The sequence below is a fragment of the Homalodisca vitripennis genome, chromosome 1 (assembly GCF_021130785.1).
Source record: "Homalodisca vitripennis isolate AUS2020 chromosome 1, UT_GWSS_2.1, whole genome shotgun sequence".
In the NCBI taxonomy this organism is placed as follows: Eukaryota; Metazoa; Arthropoda; class Insecta; order Hemiptera; family Cicadellidae; genus Homalodisca; species Homalodisca vitripennis.
This window is the reverse complement of record NC_060207.1, coordinates 86,302,504-86,316,199: the sequence shown is the minus strand read 5'-3', so window position 1 is coordinate 86,316,199 and position 13,696 is coordinate 86,302,504. Positions and strand designations below refer to the sequence as shown.

At 32.1% G+C, this 13,696-nt stretch overlaps 1 protein-coding gene across 3 annotated transcripts in view; it reads right to left on the bottom strand.

Annotated features, from left to right (window-relative positions):
• LOC124365971 overlaps nucleotides 1-13,696 on the bottom strand; it is a 117,188-nt gene that overhangs the window by 38,093 nt on the left and 65,399 nt on the right. For all 3 annotated transcript variants that reach the window (XM_046822131.1, XM_046822149.1, XM_046822140.1), the window contains exon 4: nucleotides 143-367. In XM_046822131.1, the coding sequence (XP_046678087.1) occupies nucleotides 143-367 (225 nt within the window). The remainder of the gene's footprint in view (nucleotides 1-142; nucleotides 368-13,696) is intronic.

Sequence of the window (13,696 nt, the reverse complement as noted above, 5' to 3'; positions counted from 1 at the left end):
ATGTTCAGCGTGTGATGAGTAATATAATATATTACCCATGTGCGTCCCGGGAAAGTTTGTTTCATCCTATTTCTAACCAATTTAATATTTTCAAAATATAGTGATGAAAACGACGGAACTATAGTACGAGTATAATTATCACCTGGGACTGCTGACGCTGAGGGCGGAGAACGACATATGAGCTGCTCCGGACACCAGATCCCCCACGATGCCGTTCCACTTGATCTCTCCGTTACTCTGCACTACCCGAGAACCGTAAGTCTCGTCGGAGACGATGTACAGGTGGAAGTCAAACTCTAGTTCTTGGGCAATATTCTCTAGAAGATCCATACTGAGACCGTAGCAGCAATTGGTCCTGTAACGGTATCTGAGAACATACCGAACATAAAACTTACATTTATCTATATTTTAAGGGCAAAACTATTACTACAATAATTATCAACCCAATTTAAAAACCGCACTAACCAACAGTTATTGTTTTTGGTCCACCAGTCTTTATGGTTTATTTCTACACTATAAAGTTCCTCAAATTTATAGTGTTTTCAACGTTATTATAAGCTATTCTTGAACGTTTTAATGAAAAAGAATGAATTGAAAAGTAACAGTATTGTTGAGGCCATTAGTATTAACATGAGTTACAAAACAAAAAATTACGTTTGTTTCGTAACTTCCCTTTGTACTCAAGAGAAAGCACTAAAACTTGGAATAACAGTAACAAACCAGGAACTGTACCATTTAACCGTTGCAACAGCAAATACGTTTGTATAGAAAAAGAGTTAATTTTTATTAGAAGCGAGCGTCAATGACAGCATTCTTTAGATGTTCTAAGTTTAACAGTGGCTTTGCACTTGTTTAGAGAAACAGAGTAAACTATTCTAGGCTGTACTCAGATCTAGAAAAAGTGATGTTTTTGCCTGGACAAGGAGGGCCAATGTTTTTATGAGTTTATGGTGTAAAAAAGCAATCCTTATAAGTATAAAAATGACATTGCTTTTGTTTAGAGAATGCTTTTGTTAACTCTTTGTGGAAGCTGTTCCTGGAGTTAACAACAAAATCTGTCGGAGTGTTGCTCATTCGTGATCTCGGAGAGCAATTCTGTGTAAAGATCGGTCTCAGACGTCTCAAGGCAATTACTACAACAATTGGCTCCCTCTCGCCCCTTGTTGGTCCTCAATTGTGCTCATGTTTGATATACTTCTGATCACGTCTTTGCACAGATAGCAGTTTAGAGTTTGCACCTACATATAAGCTTTATCTCCATTAACTAATTAACATAATCTCTACAATTTTATACAATTGTTGTACCAGTTTTTTTATCTTGCCATTCCATTTTATTTTATACGAATTTTTCATTTTAACTGAATACATATTCAGATAGAGATCTCATTATTTGTATTCATGTGATATTTCTGTGAGTTTGTAGTTAAGTGTGTTACATTCATCGTTATTACTATTTAATTGTTAAAAATATTATACGGATTAAAAACTATATACTAACTAATTTGGCTTAGTATAACACTACTTTTCTAAAATTAAATTCTACCAGTTTCGTGAGCCATGCTCTGCTCATTGTTTTCGCTCTTTTTCTCGTGTTCGGCGTTGAGAAGTTCGTTACTTACTCAAAGGCCGATAGGCAATTAATTTTAGTTCAGTGACGTAAATGAACATAATTTCAAATCTCAGTAGCAAACAACTGAAACAAGAAGCTTCAAAGCGTTGCTGAGAGAGATGACGTTCAATATAATAGTTTTATAGCGTTGGTAAATTTTATAATTTGGAACTTAACTAAAGAATTGAAATTTTGTATTTTAAAGTGTATTTCACTAATTAAACATCTACTATAATTAATTTTGTGATAAATATTGTAGACTATATCAATTATAGTATAGTGTTGAGAAAAAACAGTGGTACCGAACGTTTAGTTAATCGCCCACTTCCGGTATAATTGTGGTGTTATCAGTTAGATAAATTGGCCTGCCTTAGCCAAATACCTCCCGCGAGCTTCGCTCGTAAGCATTAATTGTGCGCACAGTATTAATTATTAAGCCGAGGACTTCTAATCTTACTGAATAATACAGTAAATAGTAATAGCAATTTGTTAAAAAAAGTTTTATTTTGATCATTTAACTAATAGTAAAGCTACATGTGCTTAACTCTTCTGGTGAAACAGTTTTTGTTTTATTTATTGTCTTGGCTTAAAGCTAATTGGTTTGGGGTTGTTTTAGGCGGGTTCGTGGTCAACGTTTCGTTGTCACAAAAAAACAGGACAGAAAAATTTCGTGGCCGTCTCTTCGTAGTCAAGGAGCTATTGAAACTAAATAAAACTGTATCAGTTAAAAAGGCCAATCAGCGAACTTAATCACAAGCAAAGTGTCAGTATATAACATTACACTGTTAAAATAGATTACTATTATCATCTCTGGAGGATAAGATTAATTTATTAATCGACAAACCATTCCCCTGTACTTTGGCATAGGATCACAAAAGTGCTATGATATCTACAACAAAAATGTAATTGGTAATTAATCACCTTAAAATTGGTTCATCGCATTTCCAATTTAATTTTGTATTCCAGATTAGATCTTTTAACAACACGTCATTTAAAATACGTTAAAGAAACGAATCATTTAATATTACATATGTTACGTTACATATATACGAAATTTAACATTTAATTTTTGTTGACGCACTTGTTATTGTTAGAATAACAATTAGTGGAGACTATTCATGTTTTATACTTTTTTAAGTTTTTATTTCTTGGTGTGTATTACTATGGAGGATATATATTTCACATCCAGAACAGACTTGAAATGTTATATTGAAAAACAAGTCGACTAGCTGACTCCAGTGTTGCGAGGAGTTACTAGTGCTATTATGGTCAGCAAGATGAATTGAATTCGGGTGGCACAAAGAAATTTAGTCACGAATTCCCCTATATCTCTCTTCTATGTACTCATTGTATACTTTCTAGGGTACTATAGTTTTTGTCAAATAACATACGAGTATATGCTCGGTATGAAAGTTAAATAATCTCAGCACCAACGTGGAGCAAGACATCAATCAATAACATAGACATTTTGGTCTCGATTGGACTACCAGGATGGGAATGAATAATTACACCCAAGAAAAGGAAATATACACAGCAGCAAGTTACTATTGAGAGAGCATGGGAAGAGACAGCTGTTGTTGACTCCTCAGAGTCGGCAGCAAAGATAAAGAGAGCAACTGATCAATATTCAGTAGGTTCGGATGTTCCAACTTTCTCTTCCTAAATAAACTGCAACTTTTATTTGAATAATAGCGAAATCACAAAACTTTCCTTTTATCTTTAATTAAATGCTACTTCAATTAACAAAGTTTACTTTAATTCCAAGTTATAACTCTTCCAAATAAATTTGAATTTCTAGCTCGTTCAAAGCTGCTGATGAAAAATAAAACTGTAAAAATATTAGAAACAGATTACACAATATACTCGTACATACTATTCAAGTACATTTATTTACGTATACCTATCTAACTATTAAAAATGTAAAAAAAATTGTTAGGCTATATAGACGAAAACTAAACAGTTTATATCAATATAAAGGAAGGAATCAAATATTAAATTCTCCAAATGAGTAAATAATCGTGCGTTCTGGTACAGGAAATGTCACTTGCTTGTTATATTAGCACATATTATTTGTTTTGAAGTAACATTGTAAATTGACCTGTTTCATATTATAATTAACAAACTTTTAGGTCCCGATTTCAGAACTATTTATTAATATTTTCAACAGCTGTTAAATGGAATAAGTGGGTGGCAACATCTTTAAAACAGCTTTTCTAAAGTAAGGGAGTCTTTCTAAGTCAATGGAATTTTGAGTATATAAACATATGAATATTATAGAGCTCAAGTCTTATGTTTTTTTGGGCTTTAATGTCGGAACAGCTGTTCAAAATCTAATAGAAATCGTTCCTGACATTTTATTCTAACAAGAAATGGCTAGAAATGTGCGTAAGAAATGGATATTTCTTAAAAAAAGCTTATGAAAAAGAAAAAAGTTTCAATTTGTTTGTAAATAATCGGTGACAAATTCCATAGTCAGAAAATGGATTTTTAAACACCAGCTTGTTGATTGTCTACAAATACATACTGTATTATTGTATGTAAGCAGGATGTGATGGATCATAAAATAAAGCACTATGTCGCTTATAGTCTGGAGAAATAACAAGATTATACAATAACCAAGAACAACTTTAAAAGAATATGAATAGAATAGCATGGCTGTAAAGAAGATTGTGAACTTTAGAATAGGCATAAAGCTCCGTTTACGGCAATAATAAACTCGACCCTGGCTGCTTGGACATAAAGCACTTATTGCGAACAAGCAACAAGCAGCGGACATCAAGCAAACCTTATTCATTGTTCAATTATTTACATGGATTAAGAAATAAGAGATATATAGTTAAAAATCCCTCTAATTTGAGAACGTGTAGACTAACATTGATCAGTTAAACTTAACGATGGTTTTCACAATGCACGTGGTACGTAGTTAGTTCTGTAAAGAGTAAAGTCGACGCGGTACCGCTAGTAAGTTCAAATTCGCTTTGGATGTCTCGGATTGAAAAATTACAACAATTCACTTATTGGCTAAAACGTATCTTGTCTTACAACCCAAAACTAAAATCGCCTACGGGTTTCGGTAGAAAGATACCACATCAGGGGATAAAAACACAATACACACATTGGCGTTAGCTTCGTTAAAATTAGGGAATGAAGATACGCAAGCAATAGATCATTGCCCAGCTGATAACGCAGTTGGTAGTAAAGACAGTGCTAACGTAACTTGACCCCTGCCGTCTTCTGAAATGTGGATTGGGTAGGCCCACCGGCTTTTGTTTACGTTGTGTGTATTTATGTGTTGTGTAACTGATTAATAACTTCACTGAAGTTAACGCCGATGTATATACTGTGATTCTATCCTCTGATGGTTGTATCTTTATAGCGGAACGTGTAAGTCATTATAATTTTGGATTGCATGTCAAGTTATGTTTTACCCAATTGTTATTGAGTTCATTTAATATTAGTGTATAGGTTTTGGTTCAGTTTGATACTCTAGTTGTTATGTATTTATTGAGTTGAGTATGGCTACACGTGTTTGCCATTACATATATATTGATTGTTATTACTTATTATGTTACACAATTTAGGAGCTGGATAAATATTATGAGCATATCGTCATAATAAAATTATATATTATTGTTTAGCTTTTTATTATTTAAATTTTTGGTAATTGTAATTTTTTTGTTTAATTTTGATTTATACTGTAGCCTTCAATTGGTTAATGTTATAAAGTTATTGTTAAGACTTTTAGGTATTTTTGTTTGTATTTTTAATATCGTGGTAATTTTTAATGAGGTAATTATGGTTATTTGGTCTTGGAATTGCTGACTGATTACATAGTTTAAATATAGACTGGAAGTTGATAAATTAAAAATGATATAACATTAAAGTTGTGAACGGAAGAAGTAAAGTAGTGTCAAATAAACACTAGCGTAGACCTGAAGGTCCAGAGTGGTTAGAATAACCGCCAGCCGAGTCACAGGCGAATTGAACTACATGTACGCACACATCAATAAAAATGAGGACTCATAAAAAAATAAATAATGCTACTTTCTGTGGTAACGAGACACGTCATCTAAAACAATAACTGTTAAAGAAAAATGTGGAAAATCTGAAATTTCATTAGGAATTATTGGAAGTGGAATTACAATGGAATGTTATGAAGAAAACAGAAAATATAGGTTTGTTGTACCAATTTTATAGTGAAACAGTAATAACGTAGGGGTTAGACCTGTTTTGGGTATAGGAACGATAAGGTTTCATTTAGTTTATTTTTAACCGTTAAAGCACAGCTGACAGACGGGACGGTCACAACCCAGATACGTCACAAGATAAGTAAGTAAGACCAGTCAGCAGAATTCGTTACTGTTGCGCTAGGCCCTGTAGGTGGTAGTACTAGATGTAGCCTTCGTATTGAACTTTGAACAGTTGCTTATAGTACATTCTGTATTTTATAATTTGTATGGCCATGTATATTACGGTAGGTCAAGTTTCGATTGTTGGGGCAACTTGTTTTAACAATTAATCCTCCTGGATCTCACCTTCTAGTTGGATTGATATGCGATTGTAGTCTTTCTTTTCTGATTTCTTAACTGGAATTCATCAGTCTGTAAATGAGCCTTAAGTTCTGTTCAGAGAACCTGTTCCGAGTTTTGTAGATGTCTACAATAGTAAGTCCTATTCTTTTGACCCCCTTTTCTGCTAAACGCGTCGTAGGTTTTGTTGTAAAACGTGTGTTTAAGGCAATTAAAAATATTATGACAGCCCATATGAATAATTTATATTCCTAGGTGTGAATAAATTTTATTATCTCTTTTCATTAAGATATGATTAGTTTGAAATACTTTCAAGCTATTAAAAGAACTAGTTTGTTATTAAATTCAATGTTAATGAGTTTTTGTTTGATTAAAACCACGAATAAGCAACTTGAAATTTGGCACAAAATATAATAATGGGAATAATTTAATAGTAATACGGTACTATAAAAGATGTTGCTAGTTTCTAATGCTAAATCACATATTATTGGAACATTTTAATTTCGTGAACCGTAACTAACACTATATGTCTTATATTCTTAAACATCGTGAAATGTTAAATACAATCGATGTATGGTTAATTATATTCTAGTTTTGGGTATTGTATCGGAAAGAGAGAAACGCGTTATACCAACATTATTTACTACACATTTCAATTGAATATATTCATATTGGTTTTACATTCACGCAAAACTCGCATTTTTAAAACTTAACGGTGAGGCGCACTAGTAACATAAGTATTAATACACAAAACACACAAACACACACACACACACATAAACACACAAACACACACACACACACACACACACACACACACACACACAAGCGAACACATTTCCTACTTAGTCATGCAGTTCAGGTCAAGCATGTTACGTTCAGGAGTCCAGGAGCTGAGGGCTGATTTGCATTGTATAAACACAGAGCCTGATTTGACTTGAATTCAGTAGAGGAGTTTCAGTAAGAAAGAAATCAATAGTCAGCCGGTTTGTTTTGACGGGAGTCGAAAGGATTAAATATATCAAACAATAATTTGTTCTCAGATTTTTATTAGTTTAACATAGTTACATTGGCATCAAAGTAGCAGATAGTACGTCGATGTTAAGATACCTAGATGGTATTTACCTGCTAAGATTGGTTTGTGGCAAATTTTAGCCTTGACGTTGTCGATGGGCTGATTGTGTCATATAGCATATTATGCTAAAAAATGTAACCTCAGACAAAAATATTGTTTGATATTTTTAACTAACTGATTCTCTCCCATTCCACCCCTTACCAGAGCTGTCGTGAAGGACGATCAACGTTTTCTTTAGGATATTTCCTCCATAAATTTCACGAAAAACTATGCTGTATGCTCATACAATGGACATTGACTCTTGGTTCCTTGAATATTATTATTTACGTAATTTGCTGGTCGAATTAATGATAATATATCTAGTATATAGTTATGATAATAAATAATATATGAAGGTAAGTAAAATACAAATAAAAAGAGTACTAAGCAGACAGCAAACAGGAAAACAGATTGGAGACATGATGCAGATCTGTAACAGTTATATAGTAGCGTGTTTTAGTGTAATTTAATTTGGTGATGCAATTTAAACATTAAACATTCCCATAGAAACGACTAAAACTTGTGTTACTGACTAGATAACTTGTTGTTTGCTCTGCAACATTTGAACACCATAAACTATCACACTATTTACATTAGCTGCTTTGTTTATATGCATCCCACTGAATTTTGTGTACAAGTAATAAATTTTCACTTAAAATGATGTGGTTACACTGAAGTAAATCTTTTAAAAAGGTTGTTTTACAAAGAAAATAAGAAATTTGTCGGAAATTTGAAAGAAAACTACTTGATACTTCATAATAGATTATTGATATTTTTAATTTTGTATATATTTAGAAACAGCACATAGGTCAAAGTTTCAAAGTTGGCTATTTTAAAAGGTGCGAACACATTGTACTACAACACAATTATAGCTACTTTGACATAATACGATCTGTCGCAATTGGAAACAACATTTAATGTGTTTTCACTTTCATACTCAACTTATTACTGTATTTCAACAAGAAAAATATTTGATTCTTTATATATTAACCAAAATTAATATTTTTATATTTATTTGGCAACAGGTAATTACTAACAATTTCAATTTGTACTTGATTGTGATTGGTTTTTATAAGTATTTAGTATTCTATATAATTTCACGGGACACGACTCCCGAAGTCCAAAACTACCTCAGTTTCAATCACTCAATATTTTCCTGGCTTTCATAAGATTTATAAAATTCTGTTGGTGTCTTCCCAACTTGGAATATTTATTTGAGACTAGAAATTTAATTTATAAACTCCCTAGTCATTAAAAAAACCCAGTTACAAAACATTCTTTCTAAGTCTGAGACTAGTTAAACTATGAATGTCATCAAGAAAATAGTAACATAAAATGTAAAGCTTAATCTCTATAACAAGCCAAGAATTAGAATTTATAAGATAATAAGATATTAATCAATATTATAAATTTTTTTAAAGCGGCACAACGTAAAAAAATAATATTCCATTAAGGGTAACATTGATTGCACCACAAACAAATTGAACCAACTTTACTAACCTGTAAACTCTCTCCCAAAGGTTATATTGGGAAAATAAAAACTCCACTAAGAACAAGAATGACTAATTATCGGTTTAAAGTCGTTCATCAAATTCTGAGGCACTACTATGTGCACTTGTGATTGAAAATAATTCAAATAACCTTGAAAGTTGCTTCAGTCTAAAACGAATTTAACACTTAGAGACAAATCCGAACCTCAGTACTAATCTAATTAACTCAAAAACTGTTGAAATCACACATAAGTTAATTACTCATAAAATATCAAGACAACCAGATGGGTGAAACACAAGGCTATACAGTTTTCGTCTTTTAAATTAAATTTCGTTTCTTAACCAAAATATATAAATATTCTATATAACAACTGATTAGAAACTTGTTGTTCATGGTATTTATTTGTTTATAGTTATTTTTGGGTTATGTTATTTATTGATTTTAGTTCTGTTTGTTTGTTTAATCAGTGGTGTTATGAAGAAGAGTTGTGAGAACCTGGAAGTTATACATGTACACTGATTTTCTAATTTTATCTCCATTGCAAATGTCTGTATATATTACGCCTGGTTTAGTTGCAAACTTGGCATACCATTTCATTCCAAAACGGCGGCCGCTTAAAAAATTCACAACTTTGTTCGTTATGGACACAGAGGAAAAAGTTCAAAGCGTTCTTGAATACATGTAGCATTTTTTGTAATTAACGTTTATTTGTATCTCAAATGGTTTACAAGATATAGATTACATGCAAATCCCATAAGAAATAAATGTGTAATTTTTCGCTTTTACAAACCTACAGCAGAAGAATTTGTGTGACTGAGCCTGAACTATAAATTGACTATCAACTTTAAAAAAATATGGTCATAAATCTCTATCACATTATCGTTTGTCTTCTCTTAAATTAGTTTGATACAATTTAGCTCTTTTTGGGCCTTGTGCATAACTAAAATTACAGTAACATGCAAATATGTTTATAAAAAATACTTTTTTTCAATAACATACTCATGTAGTCATTAGGGTCTATTTTGCAGAAAAACTGTTATATGTGACACTTTATATGCCCGTGCAGTATAGTAATAGGATTTTTGTACGGATTATACAAAAGATATCAATAATAAAACAAAACATATAAAACCTTTAATGTATATGATTACTAAAGGACATCTTCAGACTTGAGGATAGAAAAAGACTATTAAAAATGAACAAAAACACAAAAATTATAAATATTCAGTTATCCGTAATAAATGAAGAAACGAAAAAACAATTATAACTCAGATGGAAAGATTATCAAGCATGTTACAAGCGATGGTAGCAGTTGAGGGCTGGGAAGTGGGGAGGTTGTTTCACAATCACGGTTGGGGTTGGTGGTTATTACTTTTTATAACTAAACTTTGTTAAACTCCGAACCAGAACTCGGAATCTTTGTATGTTTTCCAAGCAAGAGATGATATGCTTAGATTCATTTCGTATGCGTTAACGTTCAAATTAATTAGTATTGTTTGAAATATTTGTGTATTTACAGGATGTTATAGGAGGATGGCGTTATTTGTTTTGAACCATTGTAGATAAAGAAGTAAAATGTTACAAATCAATACTATACCTATATATTTAGTTTGTCAGGTAAATATCTTATTTGTTATCATATCAGCTGTCGGTCTACAAGGAAAATCTCATATGTCGAGTAGTACATCAAATTCACTACGGTAGCTTTTAAGAGAATACAATACCTCAAACCCAACAACGAACGGTACAAACTAATAAAAACTGTGGCGGTTTATAAAAGTTTATACCAATTAACAAAAATAAATAACATCAGCAATGGCTATTCCAACAGTCAGTTTTATTATCAATTAGGCTATGTCTTTGTCAGCATCTCAGACATAGACAATCTACAATCCATGTCAGTTGGTTTTGTGGCCAAGAATAGGATAAAATTTTAATGTACTAAAAGTTTATTAGTACATTAAAACTTATGTATAGGAAAATCTCATTTCCTGCCTTTCTAGTCATGAATTAACTTTTCTTATAATTGTTTAGTTTTAACAAAACAAAATTGGAACAAAATAAAATAAAAAGAACAGAACTAACATGTACTAATTTTTTCTTTATTTATTCATTTCCTGCTGATATTGGTCCATTTTACAAGGCTTAAGGCAGTGTACATTAATGTAATTCTATAAACTAAAAGAATTATAATTATATCAATCAACAATGTGAGACAGCTTGGTATAATATTTGAAGCAAACAAAAAAAAAAAAAAAAAAAAAAAAAAAAAAAAAAAAAAAAAAAAAAAACTAACAATATTTGTTAAGGGTAAAAGAACATGTATATACTAATGAGCTAAACAATTTAACTGCCTTTAGTTGCGGCCAACATGCTTTGAACTAGCTAGGGGAACAGAAAGGGGGCCCAGGTGACAAGAAATACGGATGCTGAACTGTTGTATTCGCTTCATTGTACAGTTGGATCTCGATTCATGATGAATTATCTCAAATACTGTATATTCAAAAACTTCGTGTACCCAGAGTATTAGAAATTAGCACTGGTCTCATTATACTTGACAGACAGAATTTAATTTGTAGAATTCTCCCAATATCAAATGGTGAGTCGTTCTAAATTTAGCCTAATAAAAATTGGTGTTCCCCATGGATCCATCTTGTAACCGTTATTATTTTAAACATTCATTAATTACTTGCCTTCATTTTTGAACAATTCTGACTCTCCTCACAGCCCAAAATAAATTTTTTGTAACTAAAATGACGTAAATCATTGTCCAAGATCTTGTGTCTAATGTTCACAAAGATAAGTCAAACGTTTTAAGCAGTAAAACACTTACTGATGTAATGTAACCAATTATGTCTAGTGAACCTCTAGTCAAGGTTGGAAAAAGATACTCAGTTACAATTCATTGGTCACTTCCAAATCGCAGGGCTGATACTGCTCCCTCGTTTGAATGTATTGGGGTATTTTTGTAATAAGAAGTCTACACAAATTTAATGATGCGAGGGTGGACTTGCAGCTTATTATGGCCGTTGTAAGGTACAATTGTAAGTACTAAGTTATCCGTTTCTTTCATATACAGAGGTGATCTGGAGTAGTGAAAGCTCATGTATTAAATTAATTTTTAAACTTTAAAAGACAAAGAGAGATGAAAGAAGTTTTCAGGCAATAACAAAGATTTTACTGTAAGCCACTGTTCAGCCAGGTTAAACACCATCTCGCCATATACATTCTAGTAAGATTAAACTATATGCACAAGGAACAGGCTTTCTTGAAAGCCATCATTCTGTTAATCAATAGTATCAGACTTTACAACTATTCCAGACTCCACAAAAACAAAAACCTGACCATGTTTTCAGAGAGTTAAGAGGTTTTTGGAGCAGCTGTCTCATTATAGCGTCAGAGATTTTGTTGAGTTCTGTAGGCAGACGAATTATAATGAAGGTGAAAGGCCACCTGCGAAACCTGTTGTTAACTTGTGTATTAAAGTGTAATAAACTATAGTTTTATTTTATTAATAAGTCAGACTATTTATACAATGTATTTGCCTTGTACTGAAATGTTAACGTTACTTTGCAGGATTTCCACTGTTTTCAATAAAGAATTGAAAATAGTTCTGAGTTCCGATTTCTGAATAAAAGGATTGAGGGATAGTTAAACTTAAGTTATTTTTTTACATCAGATATCAAGACAACAAGCCTAACAATTTCCAAAGTATCAAGCTGGAATTTATAGATAAGCCTGTATAAGAGATAGATTTGTGCAGATTCAAGTGGTCTACCTGTGTTGGAAGATGTTGGAAAAAAGAAGCTGAAGTGGACGGAATCTTATAAATGTATTAAAACCTGCTACCGTATCAGATCTGGAAAGGAAATAATTTGTTTGTGTTGTCCTAGGACAAAAAGCTTAGAAAATTGCACCTAGTCCTATAAGGACCTTGCTTATTCCAATAAGGAAATACTTAGTGTACTACTTAGTACAGGATCCACCAAATAGGATTATCCATAAGGATCTCGTTCTCAATATTTAGTTGAAAATTAACCTCTTTCACATCAACTCTGTTTACGGAAAGTGATAAGAATTACAAGTTTTGGAAATGTATTACAATGAATTAATAATAAAAATGGACAGTGTCTGGCTAGTACGTGACCGCAAACACTTTGAAGAAGATTGGAGATAGAAAAATAATAAAAGAGTGGCATTTGGGCGAGAGGGCATTTATTGAACCTCCTCCTCATCTTTCCACCCTTCCTCTTATAACTCTTGTAGCGCGCTCGGAATAGCAATGGGCAGTCCAACTCACCCGCCTCGGCCAATCAACCACGTAATTGTTTCATATACATTGAATCTTAAAGCCATTCTCATCTAAGCCTGAGTGTAATGAATTTTATATTCTAAAAAATATGTTTTTATGCGAGTTAGTTTACTCAAACACGACTTATTTTACATTTCTTTGTACCGAACAGTCTCTATAAATAATTATCTCAGTAGATTTGTCGTTGAAGCAACATTCCAATAACCAACAACCATTCAAATATTATATTGTTGATGAATATCAGAAGTTAATATTATCTAATTTTACTTTATTAGTTTACTTAATAGATATGATAGATACATAGTTAAAGATGCATATATGATTATAGAAATTATAAGATTTCCTCATTGAAATTGGAAAACTTGGTACATAAAGAGTTGCAAGCTACAATATCTATAATTAGGGGAATTGTTTTCATATTTATACGTCATGTTTAGTTACAATGACCCTACTGTTAGCTAATTTTTATTTTTCAAGAGGCAAATACAGTGAAAATTGCTTGTATTTGATCAACAATTTATAAGTTCGGCATTGACGCAAGAGAAGTAGCTGCAATACAGGGACAGCAATAGTGTGACGTTGTAGGATTGCAGGCGCCTTCCGCCAATACAGCATCACTTGGAATTGGTGACAATATTCTC